This window comes from Letharia lupina (genome assembly GCF_014066315.1).
Source record: "Letharia lupina isolate WasteWater1 chromosome Unknown contig_10, whole genome shotgun sequence".
Taxonomy (NCBI): Eukaryota; Fungi; Ascomycota; class Lecanoromycetes; order Lecanorales; family Parmeliaceae; genus Letharia; species Letharia lupina.
This window is the reverse complement of record NW_023502979.1, coordinates 1,127,877-1,148,940: the sequence shown is the minus strand read 5'-3', so window position 1 is coordinate 1,148,940 and position 21,064 is coordinate 1,127,877. Positions and strand designations below refer to the sequence as shown.

The 21,064-nt window shown below is 30.4% G+C and overlaps 5 protein-coding genes across 5 annotated transcripts; 3 read left to right on the top strand and 2 right to left on the bottom strand.

The window, feature by feature from the left end:
* Positions 1–688: 688 nt before the first annotated feature.
* On the top strand, positions 689–1,591 carry HO133_000307 (uncharacterized protein; the record flags this gene model as incomplete). Its single annotated transcript, XM_037291246.1, has 4 exons — positions 689–843; positions 907–1,265; positions 1,316–1,487; positions 1,540–1,591. The coding sequence occupies 4 exons, from the start codon at positions 689–691 to the stop codon at positions 1,589–1,591; spliced, it is 738 nt and encodes a 245-aa protein (XP_037152681.1).
* A 390-nt stretch (positions 1,592–1,981) lies between these two features.
* HO133_000306 (uncharacterized protein) lies at positions 1,982–2,589 on the bottom strand (the record flags this gene model as incomplete). The annotated part of the gene is made up of 4 exons (XM_037291245.1): positions 1,982–2,202; positions 2,279–2,417; positions 2,484–2,528; positions 2,587–2,589. The coding sequence occupies 4 exons, from the start codon at positions 2,587–2,589 to the stop codon at positions 1,982–1,984; spliced, it is 408 nt and encodes a 135-aa protein (XP_037152680.1).
* A 292-nt stretch (positions 2,590–2,881) lies between these two features.
* On the top strand, positions 2,882–5,243 carry HO133_000305 (uncharacterized protein; the record flags this gene model as incomplete). Its single annotated transcript, XM_037291244.1, has 10 exons — positions 2,882–3,383; positions 3,438–3,839; positions 3,924–4,146; positions 4,302–4,435; positions 4,504–4,521; positions 4,577–4,623; positions 4,674–4,703; positions 4,757–4,809; positions 4,891–5,070; positions 5,225–5,243. 10 exons carry the CDS (start codon positions 2,882–2,884, stop codon positions 5,241–5,243), a joined length of 1,608 nt encoding a protein of 535 aa, XP_037152679.1.
* A 2,504-nt stretch (positions 5,244–7,747) lies between these two features.
* On the top strand, positions 7,748–8,741 carry HO133_000304 (uncharacterized protein; the record flags this gene model as incomplete). Its single annotated transcript, XM_037291243.1, has 5 exons — positions 7,748–7,761; positions 7,832–7,916; positions 7,964–7,989; positions 8,039–8,540; positions 8,598–8,741. The coding sequence occupies 5 exons, from the start codon at positions 7,748–7,750 to the stop codon at positions 8,739–8,741; spliced, it is 771 nt and encodes a 256-aa protein (XP_037152678.1).
* A 537-nt stretch (positions 8,742–9,278) lies between these two features.
* HO133_000303 (uncharacterized protein) lies at positions 9,279–9,899 on the bottom strand (the record flags this gene model as incomplete). Its single annotated transcript, XM_037291242.1, has 3 exons — positions 9,279–9,313; positions 9,360–9,663; positions 9,720–9,899. 3 exons carry the CDS (start codon positions 9,897–9,899, stop codon positions 9,279–9,281), a joined length of 519 nt encoding a protein of 172 aa, XP_037152677.1.
* Between the last annotated feature and the right edge of the window lie 11,165 nt (positions 9,900–21,064).

The following is a 21,064-nucleotide window of genomic DNA, read 5'->3' as shown; positions in this document are numbered from 1 at the left end:
AATTTTATAATTTATTGAAAAGATATTGAATCTTCAAGCTTCAAGTTTATAGAGGATTCTAATTATTCGTTATTCTATAAAATAAAAGTCTTATAGAATTTATGAATTTCTTTAAGATAGTCTTGGCGTTTATAAAATAGCCGAGATACTTTTTAATATTAAGCGTATTTTCACACTTTATAATTTTACTCAGAATATTCGAGTTAGAATTTTCTAAAAATTTAAGAATTAATAGATTAATATAGTAAGTATAGTCTATAATATTTCTAGATTATAATAAGTCGTGGTTGTAAAGTTATTTAAGAAGATATATTATTAATTTTCGATGGAGTGTGCTTGCGGCAACTTTTTTAGTTTCCCAGGACTTATTAATATAGGGGTAAGAAATTGGCTAAGTTCGGATCGGACCGAAATACCTCATTACTTAGGATAAGAGCCTCGTAGCTGCCTCTGGATCAGTCTTACGCAGTACGACCTCCAGGTACTTTCGCCAACTGTATATACGTATTTTACAACAAGTATCTGAATGAATCGATTTGTACAATGCTTGAAAAAGTCTTGAGAGATTCACGTGTGAGTAAATACATTACTCTACGATTGGGAGTCTGTCGACTGTTCTTCGTGTGGTCGATCAGCTTGCTGTAGTTTATTTATTGTTAATCTTCTCCACCATTACTTTCAGCCCAATATGTCCTCCACGACAGGGACCATAGCTCCAGCGCACCGCGTTGGTCCAGATTATCGTCCTGATGCACAGAAGCCTACGGCAACAGTATCGACCCAAATCTCGTATGACAATGTGCACATACTGCCACAGACATCCCAGCTTTTAGCACTTTTAACGTACGCGACTCCTTTCTTGTTGAAACCTCGTTTTATCCCAAATCTGAGTCGTCTGCTTTCCAGGATGATCCGGGACAAGAACACAGCAAGAGCTGATTTCATCTTCTATTCAAACCGTATCATCCGACTCCTTGTTGAGGAAGGTTTGAACCACCTTCCTGTCATTGGCCATACCATCACAACTCCTGTTGGCCAATCCTACGCCGGGGTAAAGTTTCAAGGAAAAATTTGCGGCGTTTCCATCATGAGGGCGGGTGAAGCAATGGAGCAAGGCCTCCGTGACTGCTGTCGTTCGGTCAGAATCGGCAAAATCTTGATTCAGCGCGATGAAGACACAAGCAAGCCCAAGCTGTTCTACGAAAAACTGCCCGAAGACATTTCGGAGAGATGGGTGTTGCTCCTCGACCCAATGTTTGCGACAGGTGTGCAAGGTCTCCAATCGTGTCTGAAAGATTCTAAATTTCACGTGCAGGTGGATCTGCGACAATGGCTGTAGATGTCCTCAAGTCAAAAAGAGTGCCTGAGGACAGGATCCTTTTCTTGAATATCATTGCCAGCCCTGAAGGTGTCACTGGCTTTGCTAAGCGCTTCCCAAGACTACGTGTCGTTACAGCATTTGTCGATCAGGGTTTAGATGAAAAGAAGTGCGTCCCTTTAGTTTAATCTTGATTTTCGATCATTGACTGTTTGATTCAGTTATATTGTTCCTGGACTTGGAGACTTTGGAGACCGCTTCTATACTCTCTGACCCGGCTATTGTTTATTACAGGCAGGAAACGACAGCAGCTAAACGGTATGCCACTTCTGACATTCATTGGGCTTGCACTGAAGCAGAGCGTTGGAATATCCGGGCAGAAATCTGGGTTCCTAGGCCTTGGGGACAATGCATCCACGATCTGAAATCACTGCTCCGTACCATTGCTCGTAGGAGTTCCTCAAAGCTCCATGAAGCAATATAGATTGCCAACTTTGAAGTCGATGCCTCGCTGGACAGCACAGCATCTGTCGTAGAATTTTCCATCATGTCAAGCTATCTCCTAAGTTCCTCCGAAGAGACAGCGTGCCTCGCGTTTCAACGTAACCTTACGCCCGTCCTCCATGGACCCGGCATACATATTGTTTGCAATGAACAGTACTCCTAGTCATCATCGATAAAATCTCCACCGTATTCACTACCTCCAACTGCTGCGACCAAATGCCTGTCGACGTTCATTTCTGAATTTCTTCGCTCGTTGCCTGCTGCTAAGTCTTGATAGGAATTGAAACCGTCATCAACGGCTGGGGCATCGGCTGCTTCTTTGGCTACCGTATCGCAAGCATCTATCCAGTCAGAATACACGTCAACCCCCGCGGAGAGGTCTGTAGTACTCATAGTCAGCCGCCGTTTACTGGAGTGGAAGATTGAAGGCAATACTATGCTCAACCTAGAACTCACAATTTATTCCAGTTTGGAACTGCTGACCGCAGACTTTGCAAGAGAGTTCGCCGATGCCGGCTTTCTTCTCTAGCTTGACGGAGACAGATTTCTCGTGGTTGCAGAAAAGGCATGGGAAATTCGTTGGAAGAGGCTCTTTCTGCACCCAAAGTATGAGCCGGATTCACAAGACAACGCACAAGGGCGACAGGCTTGTAAAACCCACCTTTTTCGGTCCTTGCGGCTTCCGAGAGGACTTCTTGCGTTTACCCTAAGATAGATCAGATTTGACGATACAATATAGCACATTTCAGGAGCCGCAAGCCTACCATGGTGAATTCGGTGGAGATGATGTATTATGCGGACGCTTTCAAGGCACCTTTGTGTAAAGTACACTTGAAGGAGCCTCACCCTTGATATGCAGGCCTAAGATAGCGGCAAACCTAATATAAGCGCGGGGTTACCTGTGATTTGTCGTACCGGATGTTTTAGCGACAAAAACGTCCGGAATTTGGAGAAAGAAAGTGCTCACACACATCGTGACTCGTCTCAATTCTGAAATGCAGGGACTTTGATTGATAAAGAGGCTTGCCTATCGACTGATCACGCTGATCCGCCCCAGCTATGGCTCCCGGAGACGCCGCATCATCTTCAGATCAGCATGAATTGCTGAAGCAAATTCTTTCCACTGTTCAATCCATACAGCAAGACTATCAACAACTTTCTGCTAGTGTAGAGACTATCCAAACACAGGTCAACGTCCTTTCTGGAGCCAAGCAAGTGCATGACGTTGCAGGAAGAGCCCATCTATCACAAACCCGCATTGCACCTACTCAGCTTTCATCGACAGGAGATCAGCAGGTCGCTGGTGACACCGAATCTAGCCCAGACTTTCCAGCTTCTTCGCTGGAATTCAGCTCTGCAGGAATTAGCGAAGCTCGTAATGATGGAGAACCTCTCTATGGGCGGAAACATAGTTCTACTGCCACCTCAAGGATCATTCTAACAACTTATCCAGGACAGTCAGGCATAGACCCGCTAAATATGGAATGGGGACATGTTGACGCGCTGGAACGAGGTCCCGTCGTAGTGTCACGTAGTCAGAGTACTGTTAGGCGTCGAAATGGTAAGCGAGGCTAAAGCCTATCTCCCATGATATCTCTGACTTTTGCCTGAATAGCAATTGGTGCTCATGGCGGCTCATACTCCATCTATCATGCATTGGCCGTAGCAAGCAAACATCTCGATGTGGATCATAAGCCAGACTTCACCAACGCAGGCCCAGCTTTAAACATTGGCCCTTTTCCTCAATGGAAGAAGATTGTGTCCATGGACCCGTGGGGCCACTTGAGCCCTTGGCTGTTTTCCGAAATAATGCGCGATGAGAATATCCATATCAGACCAAGTATCGCTATTACCAAGGCACATATGAAAATCCCTGAAATCGAACAAAGTGTCCGTGATGGTCACCTTGTCCCGGATAAGAAGATATGTCTCAACGATTTCGGAGAATTAGCCGTGACAAAGTTCGCGGTTGAGCCGGTCTGGTTTCTCCCTGGTGTCGCCGAGCGATTTGGAATAGGTATGACATCCATTCGAACAGCGAAGACTTGATTTCGATATCGGTTCTCTTCTAAAGCACTCGCCGAAACTGACTCCACACCAGACGAAGGGGCTTTGCGTAGATCTTTATTCGAGAACACAGGGGGGTCCTTCCCAGAGCTAATAACACGTGGGGACATCAAGCTTTTTCTCCCTCCTATCGGAGGCCTAACGGTCTACTGCTTTGGTGATCCTGCAAAACTCTCAGATCCAAACGTCAGACTTGCTCTACGCGTCCATGACGAGTGTAACGGAAGTGATGTCTTCGGGTCTGATATTTGCACCTGGTATGTACATTTCGGAGCAAATTTTTCCAGCTTCATACCACAGTCCGAGTTGCAAAGACCTGTCTCGGGAGTAGAAGGGCCCCTCTACTCCCTCAAAGCTGTCTCGCTACTCGAATATTTGTCCCGAAAAGATGCTGACTCCGACCTCTTCATAGCCGGCCTTATCTGATCTTTGGCGTCGAGGAAGCAGTCAAAGAAGCACAGAAAGGCGGTACTGGCTTGGTCATTTATTTTCGCAAAGAGGGAAGAGGACTAGGAGAGGTTACGAAATACCTCGTATACAATGCTCGTATGTCCCCTGAAGCTCAAAGATCTTGCGCGGTTCACGAGTCTGCTACTGACATCGCATGATTCAAGGCAAACGGGGAACAGATCGTGCATTCCACCTCTCTCTCCTTGTTGATCCTGTGGCAAGCTGACTGTTCTCAAGGTGCCAGTGAGTATTTCCAAAGAACGGAGAACATTGCTGGTGTCAAGGTTGGCAACTAATAAAAAAACCTTCTGTTCGACTCCACTGACTGGTGCAGGACATGCGATTTCAAACACTGATGCCCGATGTATGTCTGGAAAACTGTGTTTTCTGTGGCCTCCGTTGACAAGTGACCTACAGATACTGCACTGGCTCGGCATCACCAAGATTGATCGTATGCTAAGCATGTCAAAGTGGGTTCTCCTTCACAGGATGTTACCCGCCGCTCGAAGGTGGTCGAGCGCAAGAGCATGGCTAATTGCAGGCCCTTTCAGCATGAAATATGATGCTATTGTCGACCAGGGCATACCCATACATGAGCGTGTCCCCATCCCTGAAAGGCTTATTCCAGAAGACAGCAGGGTAGAAATCGATGCCAAGATTTATGCGGGCTATTTTACGAATGAAAAAGTTCCGAGCATGGAGGAGTTGAGTCAAGTGCACGGCAGGGTTTGGTACGCATCCTTCCAGTGGTTCTTTCGCTTGTGCCAAGATCTAAGGAATAGGACATGTTCCGTGCGGATACGGCTCTATCTGCTCACCAAAGTCTATCTCATAACGCACTCTCTTTATCTTGGAGAAGCAGTGCTGACTCCGGATTTCACGTAGGGAGGATGTTGACCATTGACTTTTAGGAATAAAGTATGACGTCTCCAAGCAGGAAAGACCCGTTCGACGTCTGCTACTAGAATCTGTCCCTAAGTGTTTTTCGGTTGACGATCGATTCATCCCCAAGAGTGGTCGCCAACTCGTAGCGTACGAGTAGCCCCAAGCTTGACTCATATCTCGTTGAGTGGTACAAACGTTATGTATGCGTTTACAACGTAGCAATACAAAGTGATTTGCATGGTGTATTTGCTGGTGAACATCGAGCGTAGTGAGTAGGCCACATGGGTGACTTCACTTGTTGATGTCCAAGATATCTTTCAATAATTGGGGAAAATAGTAGGCTGAGAAAAGGAGTTGGGTAGAGTGCCACAGTGCGACGGAAACAGAGGGAGATGCAAAGACATTATTGAGGTATTGAGAACCTCTGCATCGAGATCTCCTAGTGATTTCTCAATATAAAGTATTCAGTGTAAATACACGAAATGAATTACTAATCAAAAGAACGAAATGCGTAAATGCGCAATTTTTAAATCCGATAAATCCGACGTAACATCAAAATGTCTACTTTCCACTAAATTTATATAATAGATTTAAAAAAAAACTAGATTTTTATTATTATTAAGACTTCTATAATAAATAAATTAATTATTACTTTTAAATTCTATTAATTTTTCAATTTAAAAGTAAATCGTTATTATTACTTTTTCTATTACTTCTTTTTCTATTAAATCTTCTTTAATTTTCTCTTCTTCAACTTTTCTTCTTCTATTATCTTCTTTTTCTCTTTTTTCTCTTATATTTCTATTACTCTCTTTTATCTTCTTTTTAATTTTATTACTATAATTATAATAGAGTTTATAATAAAGATTTATAATAAAGTCTTTAATAGAAATTATTATTATATTAAAATACTTTTTTCTCTTATTATTACTCGACGTACTCGCTTTATTATTATAATAAAGCGAGTAATATTCTCTTTATCTTCTTTTTAATTTTATTATTATAATTATGATAGAATTTATAATAAAGTATTTAATAGAATTTATTATTATATTAAAATAACTTTCTCTTTTTTTTCTCGTTATTATTATTATAATAAAGCGAGTAATAATAAATATTAATAATATAATATAAGAAATATAATTATAAAAGATATTAGATTTTTTTAAATTTATCTATCTTTATCTTTTTTAAAAAAACGAAGTTAATATAGTATAATCTTTAAAGTTTAAATTTAAATTATCTTATAGCGAAGTTATTCTTTTATTAATAAACGAGTTTAGATTTATAAATTAAATTTATAATCTATTTTTTTTAATTAGAACTATCGAGTAGATTTAATAAGCGAACTTTAAATAGACGATATTTGAATTCCTTGCCTTTAGATAATTATAAGACTAAAATTTAAAACTCTTACTTTATTTAAAAGTGTGAATTATACTTTATAATTAAAAAAAAGAATTAATAAATTATCATAGAAAATAAAAAAGTTATTCTAAAATTAAATAATATACATTTAAATTTTAATTAGGGCTGTCGGTAAATTTAATAAGCGACCTTTAATAGACGATATTTAAGCTTCTTAACTATTAATAATCATATAATCGAATTTTATAATTCTTACGACGTTAAGAAACGTAAACTACGCTCTATAATTTAAAAAAGAAATCTTAAAATTTTAATAGAAACTAAAAAAGTTATTTCATTTATAAATAATATATATTTAATTTTTAATAAGAAGGCGTAAAAGAGTTATTAAGCTAACTTAGTCGATCTAATTAAAGAGCGTAGCGAATTTAAATTTATAATTAACTATATATATAAATTTAAGATTTTTTAGCTTAATTCTATCTTATTCTTTTATATATATTAATAATTTAAGATTTTTAATTTATACTTCGTTTTAATATACTTATTTATATTTAAAATTATTCTTTTCTTAAATATTTTCTTAATAAAATTATAATTAAGAATTTAAAATAATATATTAATAACGAAAATAAATTATATACTTAATTAAGCTTTTTTAATAATATAATATATAGTTCTATATTATAAGATTAATAATTAATTAAAAAGTAATTAACTTTTATAATAATTTATTATTATATTAAATACTTTAAATAAAAGATCGATTATTAAATTATTTAAATATATATATTATTAAAATAAATATAGATAATATTTAAATTTAAAGTAGAAGATTCTATTATATTAAATCTAGAGATAGTAATTATATTATTATTATTATATTAGTTAATTATAGTAAAGTATAATAGTAAGCTATTTAAATACGTAGTAGTAATAGCTATAGTAATAATAGGTATGTTACGTCGGATGTATTGGAGCTAAAAATTGCGCATTTCCTAATATTGCGCGTTTCCTCGTGAAAATAAGTAAAGGCGACTTAGTGCGAGAAGCGCCAAGCTTTTTGAGCACCTCGCTAAAGAACTGCCCACAAAAGTCCACTCTCCACATCGATACACACCCATCCAGTCTCAAGGTCCGTTCCAAGCCGCAATCATGGCTGTCGGAAAGTGAGTGTTCTTCTCGCAATACAGAGGCACCAGTGCTCGATGGTTTTGTTCATGCTAACAGCCGTTGTAGAAACAAGCGTCTTTCAAAAGGCAAGAAAGGGCTCAAGAAGAGAACACAAGATCCCTTCACTCGCAAAGATTGGTATTCGGTGAAGGTACGAGGTGAATAGCTCAAGCCCGGCTTCTGTCTAATGTTCTCAAGGCACCATCGACCTTCCAAGTTCGCGAGTACGCACAATCCTCCCAGATCAACCAAACTGATAGCTAAGATCTGTAGTGTTGGGAAAACACTTGTCAACAGGACTACTGGTCTCAAGAATGCGAATGACGCTCTGAAGGGAAGAATATTTGAAGTGTCTCTGGCCGATCTGCAGAAAGACGAGGACCATGCGTTCCGAAAGGTCAAGCTCAGGGTCGACGAGGTGCAGGGCAAGAATTGCTTGACCAATTTTCATGGACTTGACTTCACATCTGACAAATTACGCTCACTGGTTCGCAAGTGGCAATCCCTCATCGAAGCCAATGTCGTTGTCAAGTCTACAGATGATTACCTTCTTCGCCTTTTTGCTATTGCATTTACCAAGAGACGACCCAACCAGATCAAGAAAACTACGTACGCTCGGTCATCTCAAATCCGTGCCATTCGCAAGAAGATGGTCGAGATCATCCAACGCGAAGCATCTAGCTGCACGCTTTCCCAGCTAACAACCAAGTTGATTCCTGAGGTGATTGGCCGTGAGATCGAAAAAGCCACGCAAGGCATCTATCCGTTACAAAATGTTCGTCATTTCGTGTGCAATTGGGTTCGATCTACTTGTCATGCTAACTGAGTATAGGTTCACATTCGAAAAGTCAAGTTGTTGAAGGCACCGAAGTTCGATCTAGGCGCGCTTCTCAATCTCCATGGTGAATCAACAACGGATGAGCAAGGGCAGAAGGTTGAGCGTGAATTCAAGGAGACGGTGCTGGATGAAGTTTGAGCGTTGGTTGGATGTTGTGAAGGGAGCTTCATGCAGCAAAGCCGGCCGCGCTCTTGCGCAATTCTGTGCAAGCATGTCATCACTATAGGCATAAATCCACAAATCCTCACATATCCTTGGACCAGTCTTTAATTTCTGTTCCAAAAGTCGATGTCGATCGCCTCGACCCACTAATCGTAATCGAACTCATGAGCCAGCCTCAGCGTAGCTCAGCACAATGTACGGAAGTACCTCATCCTGACTTGGTCGCCACGAAGACGGAGATTTGTTTGGCCATTTTCATGAGACATAATTGGCTGCGCGCTCGCTGGCCAATATCTGCAACCTTGATCTCGTCAAGGAGCCCCCAAAGGCCGACCTGTCATAGAGCATTCGCGGAGAACTCGGGCAAGTAGTGAGATTGGAGTATGAAGGCAGCGCGCAATTTTTCCAATCAACGATGTGGATATCGGCGAACCGCAGTTTCCGTCGTAGAGAAATCGCAATGGAGAGTAGGTGCAACAAATGTTCAAAGGTTTGATAGCCTCATCACATGTCTCATCCCTCTGCATCCTCTAAAAACTCCACCACAGCTAGCAGGTCAGCATTGTGGGCGGGTATGGAAACTTCATTAAGTACCTTTCCTGAATGCCTCTGGCTTCTCAGAAATAACCCAATGACCGCTGTCAATGTCAACCAACTTGAACATTGGAAAGAATCGTCCGATCAAAGGCAGCACATCATCTGCTACATAGTGACTTTTTGTACCGCGGACGATTAGTGTTGGGCCGTCATAGCGGACCTCATCAGGGTTATTGAAAGAAAAGTCACCCATCTTGTCGAGACTCGAAGCGAGGATCTTGATAGGGATACGAAATCGTAAAAGTTCTCCGTCCGAAGACCTTACAAGATTGGTGAGGAGAAACTGCCGAATGGGCAAGGCCTGACGGAGTAAGACTTATGCAGGAAGCAGGCAGGAATCAGGATTTGCCAACCAACCTCCTCATACTTCTTGAGAATGTCATTTGCTTCGGCTTGTCTACTGACCTGGGCCTGTTCAATGTCCCGCATACCTTGAACGTACTTATGGAAGTCACTCTTCAGAATGGCATCGACGGGTGCGTTATCGACCGCTATCAAACCTCCCACAACTTGAGGAGATCGCAGTGCCACGGTCATTGCTACTTTTGCGCCCCTTCTATGCCTTCAGCGTTGTCCAAGACCTTATGCAAAGTATAGGAACAGACATTGAATGTCCTATCAATGTAGGTAACCGCAGATCATGCTGTTGGATGAATTCTTCCAGGTCGTCGGCCATCGCTGCATAGTCGTGTACAGCATCGTGGGGTGAGTCGCCATGGTTTCTCAAATCCTGGCAGCTAATCAGCGAAACGTATTTCCTTCGCCGCCATATCAAAGACTGACAAGGGCATACACTCGCGATTTAAGGTCTCGCGCAAGAGCCCTACTCCAGTTAGATGACGAACCTGAAGATCTGGGTGCGAGAAGCCATACTTACTGATGCTCCTGTTGTTTTGTTTGGAGCCGAAAAGCCCGTGCAAAACGATCAAAGGGGCATGACCCAATTGGGGTTTATGAGGCTCATGCAGTGTGTATGCCAAGCTCAGCCCGCGCTTGGAACACCTTGAAAGACATCGATGTCTCCAAGCTCCGCGGAGAGGCAGCATCTGTGTGACTAACGTCTTTATCAAGTGCTTACCGGGTATTCGAGCCGGGGAGTCGGAATGAACAGCAGTTCTTGAGGAATTCTGCCGAGGCGAGATCTTACCCCTAATTTCTTAATCATTGGGAAACGAAAAAGTTCCCGCAAGCACCCCCCCCTCGAAAATTGAAAATTAAAATTTCAGGAATAACTTCTTAACGATAGATTATAATTCTCTAAAAATTTTATAACTATTAGAAGATACTATAAAGACTAAAACACTTAAATTTGAATTAATTTTAATTATCTACTATACGATAAAATAAAAATCTATTAAATTCTCGAGATTTTTTAAAAAAGTCTTAGCGATTATAGAATAGCCGAGGTAGTTTTTTAATATAAAATAAACATTCTTAATATATATTATATTTCACGATATTTAGACTAAAATCTTCTAAGATTTTTATAATTTATTATTTAATATAATAAGTAAAAGTAGTAAAAAATAGAGATTATAATTAATAGTAGTTATAAAGCTATTTAAGAAATCTTAGTTTTCAATTTTCGAGAGAGGAAGATACTTGCGAGAACTTTTTCGTTTTCTAATGATTAAGAAATTAGAGGTAGCAGGTTTTTTTTTTTTAGTTCTTTATTTCTATATATAGTCTAAAGCTATAATAATTATCTTAGCGAAGGGCTATAAGTTACGATAATCGTATCTATATTAAATTAGTAAAAATTATTATCTTTTAACGATTACTTAGTAATATAATCGTAATACTAAAAAAATTTAAATACGTTATATATTCTTAATAATACTTTTCGTAAAATAATAGTAAATTATTTTCTCTAAAATAGCGTATTATTTTTTAATACGATTATTTAAAAATCTAAGATATTATAATAGTAATTATAAATTAATAGAATAATAATATCTATATAAATTTCTAAGTAATAATAAATTTCTATAAATTAAATTATATAATTAGATAGATAAATTTTTAACTTTAATAAATTTAATTAAGTAATAAAAGCTTATAGATTATAGTATAAGTATTACGAACTTATATTTAGCAGATAGAAGCTAGTGGCTAATAGCTTGATATAACTTAGCATATATATTTAGATAACCAGACTCCATAGAAGAAGAATCATCTTATTACCACTCAAGAAACGTCTTTCTCAGAAATGAGATTTCTAAGAATCTTATGCTATCTTAATAGTGGTAGTAATATTTATATAGTAGCAGCCACTATATAATAACTTACTGCTAGAAATTAATAGAGTTCTTTATCATTACTAGATTAATTCGAAGTTGAGGATTCTTATACTTCTTAAAGCGAAGAATTCTTATACTTCTTAAATAAGAATAAAGAATCTTTATACTTCTTTATTTTTTATTACTTCTATATACTTATTAAGCTAGCTTTTTATAATATAATTATTTAAATTTAATAGCTATAAGATTTTATTATCTTCGATTATTAAATAAGCTCTCTTATTAATAAAACTATTTAAAGAATTATTTAATACTTTATTAAGAATATCTTTAAATCTATTAGATTAATATTATTATTATTAAGAGATTAATAAATATAATCTTATTCTTTATTACTCGATTTACTTTTTTAATAAATTTAATTAAAAAATTAAATAATTAATTATACTACTCTAAAATCGATATTTTATTTCTTTTAAAAATCTATAATTTAAAAACGCTATCTCTTTAATTTTCTATTTATTAATAATATTCTAAAAGTAAAAAAATATATCTCTCTAGATTAAGTTATAAATATCTTACTTATTAAATCTCTAAATAATAATTTTTAACTTATTACTAAGTTTAATAATTTATAATATTATTTATTAGAAATCTTAAATATCTTTATTAATAAGATTATTCATTATTATAATAATAGTAGAATAATAAATAAAGAATTCGAAGTAAACTCTTAAGCTATTAATATAAAAGTAATTATTATTAATATTATTAATCGCTATATAAAGAATTATTTAAATTTAAAATCTTTTTAACTCGTTAGATTTACTAAAAAATCTAAAAAATCTAGAAATATTAAAATAGAATATTATTAATAAAAATAATAAAATCTACTTTCTTAATAATAATATTAGATTTTTTAATTCTTTTTATAATAATAAATTTTCTAATATAATAATAGATATAGAGTATATCGAGAAAGAAATCTATTTTTAAAATATTATTATCTTTATTAATAGAATTAAAAATATTATAAGAGTTAAGAGTATAGAGCTATTATAAAATAATTTATAAATCTATTTTCGAGATAAAATATTTAAATAATATACTTATTAATTTATTAATAATAAGAAATATTTACTAATTTATAATAATAATATTAAAAAATAAAATATTACTTTAATTAAGAGATTTAGACTTATTAAAATATCGAGAATAACTACTATTATTAAAAAATAATATATACTTAATAATATTATAAGATATTATAAACTATATAAATATACTATAATTATTATTAAGATTATTAAAATAATAAAATTTAATAACGAGTATAATTAGCTTAATATTATTTAGAATAATTTTAATATTAAATTTTAATCTAATATAGATTTACTTATTATTTAAATTACGCTAAATTAATTTTTTATAATTATAAATATAAAAAAGAATTAATAATAAATAAAGGCTTCGAGAATAACGAAGCTTAATTTAAATAATACTTTTTATATATTAAATTTATTTTATAAAGATAATCTTAATTAATATAATTAAATAAAAGATATATCTAATTAATCTATAAACTCTAATTTTTAGAATTTTAATTAATTATAATAATAATCTTTAATTTTCTCTAATTAATAGAATTATTAAGTTTATAATTAATTCTAAAAACTAACTTATTAAAATAATAATCTTATTTATTAAAGCTACTTTTAAAGAGATATATAATAAATATTATTAATTTCATTAATATAGTATTAGATTATTATTAGTCTAAATTAGTATTAGTAATAAAATGTATATAATTCTTATTAATCTTTTTAACTTAATTATACTTTATATTAATTTAAAAAAGCTTATTAAAATATTATTTAATCTTTTTAATTATAAAAATAACGAGCTTATTAAATCTTAATTAATAAAATAAAAAAATTCGAGGATTTTTAATAGAATTTGAGTTACTCGAAAGATCTTAATAGCTTTTATAACGACTATAATAAGAAAAATATTAAGAAATAAGAAAATAATTACTTTAGCTTTCACGAATCTTATAAAAATATAAAATCGAAGATTAACTTTATTAACTCGTCGTTATTAGAATACTCTTATTAGCGATATTATAAAAAGTTTAAATTTAAAAATAAGCTATTTTATTATCTTAAGCAGTAATACTAAAATCATAAACCCGGAAATGAAATTTCTAAAAAATCTATAAATTTCGAGAATAAGAATCCTAAATATATTATCGAAGTAGATATCTATATTATAAAAATAGTTTTTACTCTTAAAATTATTAAGTCTATTATTTTAGCACCGCCTAAATATAAACGAGAAACCACTTTCTATAATTTCTAGTATATTAAAATAGATATTTATTTGAATTTAAATTCTTTTAATACTAAAGTTTATCTAGATTTTAGATATTTAATTATCTTAAATAATTATACTTTACTAGTTTTTTTATTTAATTTCAAGAAAAGAATTTAAAAGTAAATATTTCTTATATTAGTTTAAGGCTATAATAATAAAATTATTAATACTATAAAATATATTCTTATAAATTTATACTTTTTAGAAAATCTAAGAAGTATAAAAGAATCTATTCTTATTAAGATATAAATAAAGATTTACTTAATAGATAATCTTAAGACTAATATATTAATTAGAATAAATATTCTTATATTATATAAGTTTCTATTAGACTATAAATTATAATCTATTATTATAAATAGTTATTAGAATATTAAGATTTCTACTTATTCTATAACGAAGCCTTACTCTTAAATTAAGCGAGTTATAAAAATAAAGTCTATACTTATATTATTATCTAAATTTATAATAAATATCTTAATTAGCTATTATAGTACGCTTTCTAATAATTATAATTATCTATTTAAGCTTAAATTCTTAACTTTCCTTAAAAAAGAAAGCGATATTTTTATTTATATTATAAATTCTACTATAACTTTTATATAAGTAAGAAATTCTATAAAAGTACTAGTTTTACTTTCTAGAAATATAAGATTAGATACTATAATAGAATATATTATAAATAAATTATAAGAGCAACATAGAAATATAGACATAATGAGTAATATATAGTAAAGATGATTCTTCTTCTACTGAGAAGTAACTACTTATAATATTAAGCTAAGATTCTTATTAAGATATCTTCTTAATAGATACGAAGGTAGGTAAAATTATATATCTATATAGTTATAATAGCTTATTATAATAATATATTATTAACAAAAAAGTATGGCGACCTTGGTATATATATAAGTAAGGAGTATGTAAGCAAAGAAGTTATTGTAAAGTAAGTAAATACAGTAGTAATCATATAGTTAGTTTCTTTCTTCTCGGTATTATAATTATAATAGCTTATTTTATAATAGACGTAATAGTATAATTAATTGCGGAAGGCTTCTATAAATACGGCGGAGGTATTATAGATAGTAGCTCTAGTAACGAAGATAGTAATAGTATAATAGTATAATCGATTATGGAAGACTTTTATAAATACGTTGTTAATAGCGGAGATAATAATGATAGCGAAGGTAGTAGCTTTAATAGCGAAGGTAATAGCGGAGATAAAGATATATCGATCTCATAATCTTTCGATATAACGATCTTATAGTCTCTTACTAATTTCGAGGTATTACCTAGATACTTAACATTATATTATTAATTATACTTAGAGTTATATTCTTTTCATCGTACTAGATATTTAATCGACTGACTCTTATTACGATATCTAATACGCTTATTAAATAAGAATTATAATTTATATAACTTATAATTATTAGTATCGCCTTTTATATAGATAGAATTAAACTTCTTTAATAGTAATTTATAAAAAGAATTAATATTAGCGAGCTATAGTTCTAGTTATACTATTAAGAATATAAGATAAACTCTTTAATAACTAGATATATTAAGGCGATAAGCTTACTTATCTATTTTAATAATAACTTTAAAAGAGTTAATATAGCGTTAGTTAATTTTATCTATCTTAGTAATATTAATAGATTATAAAATAGAGTAGTCTTTATATAAGCGTAAGAGTATCTTATCTTTTTTTTTAAAGTATATAAGCTAATACTTGCGATTATAGTAGAATTTCTAAGATATTTAAGCGAAGCTTATTATATTAATAACTTTAACTCTAATAGTAATATATATCTACTATAGTAGTTCGAATAATATAATAAGATTAAGGGTCTTATTAAGAGAGAACTCGTAGAAGAGCTTATTCGATAACTTAGTTATAATAGTCGACTATATATTATTAAAAAGTACTTATATATATGAGAGAATAATAAGTTATATTAAAGACTTCTTTAGAGTATATAAATAGAAGCGTAAAGCGATTTTAATCGTCTAATTAATACGTTTATTATTATTATCTATCTAGAGATAATAAGCTATAGAGTATAGTAGTTTAACTCTTAGTCTATCGAATATAACTTTTTATAGCTCTAATAGAAATTTAAGATCTCTATTAGATAGTAAGATCTTTAATATTCTCTAGTTATTTATATCGAGGCGGTCTAATAGAGTAATAGCCTACTCTTTAACACTCTAGATAGATTTATTAGAAATATAAGTAATTCGCTTTATAAACTTATCTATAACGATTATTATATAATTAAATTCCTTATTAGATAATAGTATAGTAAGAATAAAATTAAGTATTAAGGTGTGAAAAGATAGAGTAGAACTCTCTATAGATTATAGATAATTATAAGACTTATAGCGGCGAGTTTATAATACTAGATACTTAGAATAGTACTTAATATAGCTATAAAGGTACTTAGATAATTCTTATATATATTATAATTTAGAGATTATATTAAAAGACCTTTTAAAATCTAGGTAATTATTTTTATAGACGATTTCGAGGATGTTTTTAATTAGCGATTAAGGTATATATAATTATTTAAGATCGATAAATTTATTCTTATAAAAAATGAGGTTAGTATTTATAATATTATGAATAAAAGAAAGCTTAACGCTCTCGCCTTTAGCTATTAGTCTTATATTAGTATTTATAATATCGATAATTTTTATCTAATATAGATCTATATCGTATCTAGTAAGAAGCCTATTATAAAAGACTTTATTTATCTCTATTACGATAGTAGAGTAGTTATAGATATTACTATAATTTATTACTTATATAATATAGATATATAAGATATTAAGCTTTAAGTAATTTTCGAATAGCGTTGATTTATCGATATTTATAAGGCGTAAAAAAGTATCTAATATAATATATTTCTTATTAAACTTATATCTTATATCGAGGTGAAATTGGCGAAGGAATTAAGAAGTATATATTAGTTATATATTTAGTCTTATTATAGACGTTATGGAAATAATAGAAGATTACTTTATAATATTGAAAATGGTTAAATAATTAGTTTAAATTATAATAGATCGCTTAAACGATTCTATAAGATATCGAATCTTCTTAATAATCTATATAAATCTTATTATCTCGAATTCTATAGGCTAATAATTCTTCTTAATAAAAGTTAGTATTCTTAATAAGTATATAATTAACTCTATAATAATCTTAGATAATCACTTAATATCAGCTATAGTAACGTATTTCTTTTTAATATGGAATATCTATATATCGAAACTCTATTCTCTAGAGGTATTAAGATCTATTTATAGATCTCTATTTAAATTAAAGTATATAAGTAATAAGAGTCTGCTTAAAGCTTTCTATAGGCTTTAAAAACTTTAATTCTTCTATAGAATAGCTTTTAATAAGCGAAGCTTAAAGAAGTAGATATAATATAGATTATTCTTAATAAATACCTCTTTAAGTAAGTGAGTCTTTAATACTTATAAAGGACTAGTAAGTTACGCGTAATAGTAAACTAAATTTCTTAGATAGTCTATTAGCTTAAGATAGTATTTAAGATCGCTAAGTATACTAGGGTAAGCGATCTTATTAATGGCTTTTAACTTATTCTCAGCTATTATTATATTAAAAGAATTAATCTAATAACCTAGTAAACTAATATTAAGATATTTTAGAAAGGTTTTTATAGATATAATAGTAATATTATATTTAATTAAGATTTAAAATAATTTCTATAGATATATAATATACTCTCTTAAGGTTTTAAAGCTTAGTATAATATTATCGATATATACTTAAGTAAAGTCTTTAATAAATTATAGAATTTTATTAATCTATCGCTATATATAAGCTATAGAATTTATATATTCTATAATTGGCACATTAAAAGTCTCTTAGTCTTAATAAAAAACTATAGTGAGTATATAGTAATTATTATAGTAAATAAGTTATTAATAGAAGAAAGATATTATATCGAGTATAGATAAATGGGTGTATTCTAGTAGTCTTACTATAATATCTAATTATAATAATACGAAGTATATATCTAGAATAATAAGGTTATTAAGGCCTCTAATATCTATTATAGCTCTTCTCTTTCGCTTATTATTTAATAATATTTTTTAAATTATAAATATAGAATAGCTAAATAGTATAGACTTAATAGTATATTTAAGCTTATCTTATTATTATAAATTATTAAATATATTATTAATTATCGTTTTATTATTAATGCTTAGAGAGTAGATCTTAATATAATTTAATTTTAGTAGTTTACTTTATTAGTTATCGCGTAGTGTAATCTTTATCTAGTTATGTTTAGATACTTTAGCGAAGTCTTTATCTCTCTATAAAATAGAAAATTTATTAATTAAATCTATTAGGATCTAAGTATTATACTTATTACTATAGACTATAATATCGTTTAATAGCTTAATCTCTTTAATAAGATCTAATTAAGATATGATAGCGTTATAAATAAGCTATAAGAGGTTATCAGCTATACTTATTAATATTATTATAGTAAGAATAGTTATTTTCTTAATTTAATTACTTATAATAGACTTATCTATAAAAGACTTTAGCGAAGATTTTATAAAGAAGATGTTTTCGTAATCGACTTCGTATAGTATATTTAGATAGAGCTTCTTAAGGATTTAGATGATTTGGTTAGTTTTATTTTTGACTAGAACTTCGATAATATATAAGTTTATAAGATAAGTATATAGAATTAAATTTCGCTATATTATTAGCTTAAAAATATAATCTCTCTTAAATAGTTTTTTAGAAGAGTTAATAGATATTATAATATCGATATAAGGCGCTATAATTAGAGTCTTATAGATATAAATAATATATCTCTAATATAAATTATATTATTAATTAGTAATATTAATAATAATAGTATAGCTATTAATATATGCTTTATCTTAAGAAATGTTAAGTATAATCTTCTTAGAATCTATAATATTATTTTCTAGTAATATATAAGCTTTTAGATTATTAATAAGATAAATCTTTCTTTAGATATAATAGAGAATCTTATTATTATCTATCTTATTAATAGAGATATATATTAAAATTAGAATATACTTATTAATATTATATATAGCTAAATCTAAGCCCTTAATATAAAGAGGTAAGACTATTCTTCGAATTTTTATAAGAGGTAGTAATATTAGCAGTTATAATTTATCTACTAAAGTAACTTTATAGCTAATATTAATATAAACCTCCTTATTAATTATATTAAACTATAAATATATAAAGATATAAATATAATTTCACTCTCGAAAAGTAAGTCTTATATCTAGATTAGACTTCTTAATAGAGTTAGAGTTAATAATTTTAATAGAATAGAAGTCTTAATAATAGAAGACTTCTAATTAATAAACGAAAGGCTTCTATTTAGCTGCGGAAAGCTCTTACAGATAACCCTTCTACTTAATTACGAAAAGCTCTTATAAATAGCCCTTTTATAAGTATTTATAAAGTTTTATTTTTAATATAAATAATATATTATAGTTTTAATAAATTATATAAATACTGACGAAGTTAGTATAGGCCTCTTCATATAGCTATTTATAATTATTAATAAAGTTTTCCTTAGATAATTCGCCTTAATAAGCTTCTTATGCTTTATTATATTCTTAAGAGATATTAGATTAATCTTTATTAATATAATTAGCTTAATTATAGACTATTTAATCGTTATAATTAATTTAGTAAATAGCGGTCTAATTATGATAGATGTCTTGTGACTACTATAATTGCTTACTTCTATTGCTTTAATAGCCGCAGTTATCTCATTTTAAAAATCTTTTATCTTAAGAAGAGTTTAATTACTTAGATTAATTCGAGAATATTGAACTTAATATATTTGAAGAATTAACGATTTGAAGGCGTGGCGGTATAATAAGCGGACAATTGCCTTGCGAAGGAGCGTATTGCTAATTTAATTGATAATCGTATTATTAATTATTATAAGCGTATTATTCTCTATTATAAGATCTATTCTAATAGCTAGAAGGCTATCGCGAATAGAATTAAGATTAAAAGAAGTTAAATAATTAATTTTCATAGTTCTACTAACCTTAACGATTAATATTTAATTAATCTTATCGAAGGCCTTATTAAAAGATTTAATTATTATATTATTACTATAGTAATTAGCTTTATTAAAGTCTTTAATAAAATAATCTAAATATTTTAAACTATATATTTTTCTTTAATTTAAATACTTAAATAAACGAAGAAATCGATATTATAATAGATAGTGAGTCTACGAAAGTATATAAGTCTGCTATAATGCCTTAGTAGGCGAATATTAATTAATTTTCGATATTATCTATATTAGTAGACTTAATATAATAAATAACTACTTATATATAGTCTAAAGACTCTCTTCTATTATATACGTTTACTAGAGTATACTTCTTAGTAATAAGATAAGCGAGTACTATTCTAGTCGATTCCTTAAATTATCTTAATAGTACTTTATATTATTTCTTAATATCATTACTTACTCGTAGGCCAAGCTTCTTAAGATCTAATAACTCGATAGTATATTATAATAACGCTATACCTCTTAGTGCTATATTAAGATTAACTTTAATTATAGAGAAGCCTTTTATAATAGCTATATTTTATAGTCGTTTAGTAAAAAGAATAATATTATAAAAGTAGATATCTTTACTAATTATAATAATCTCGCTTTCTTTATAGAATTTATCGAGATAGAGATCGAAGTAGTTAAGATTCAATGGATTCTATTAATTAGAAGTACTTAATAAGATAGATAGTTTTTTAGATAGATCTTATAGCTTTAGCTATCTTATAGAGCTTATAAGACTAGATAATATTTATAAGTTCTATAGTACTTAGGTTATAGCTCTTTAAATAGTATTATTAATGTTTTATTAAAGCTATTAATAATTAAGAGGAGTATTAGAAGCTATAGTATTATTATAAATCGTAATCTCTATAAAGATCTTAAATATAGAAAAAAAAAATCTATTAGATAAGCTTATTAATATAGAGCTTCTTATTTAAGTAAGATTTAAAGATTCTTATATAGCTAGTAA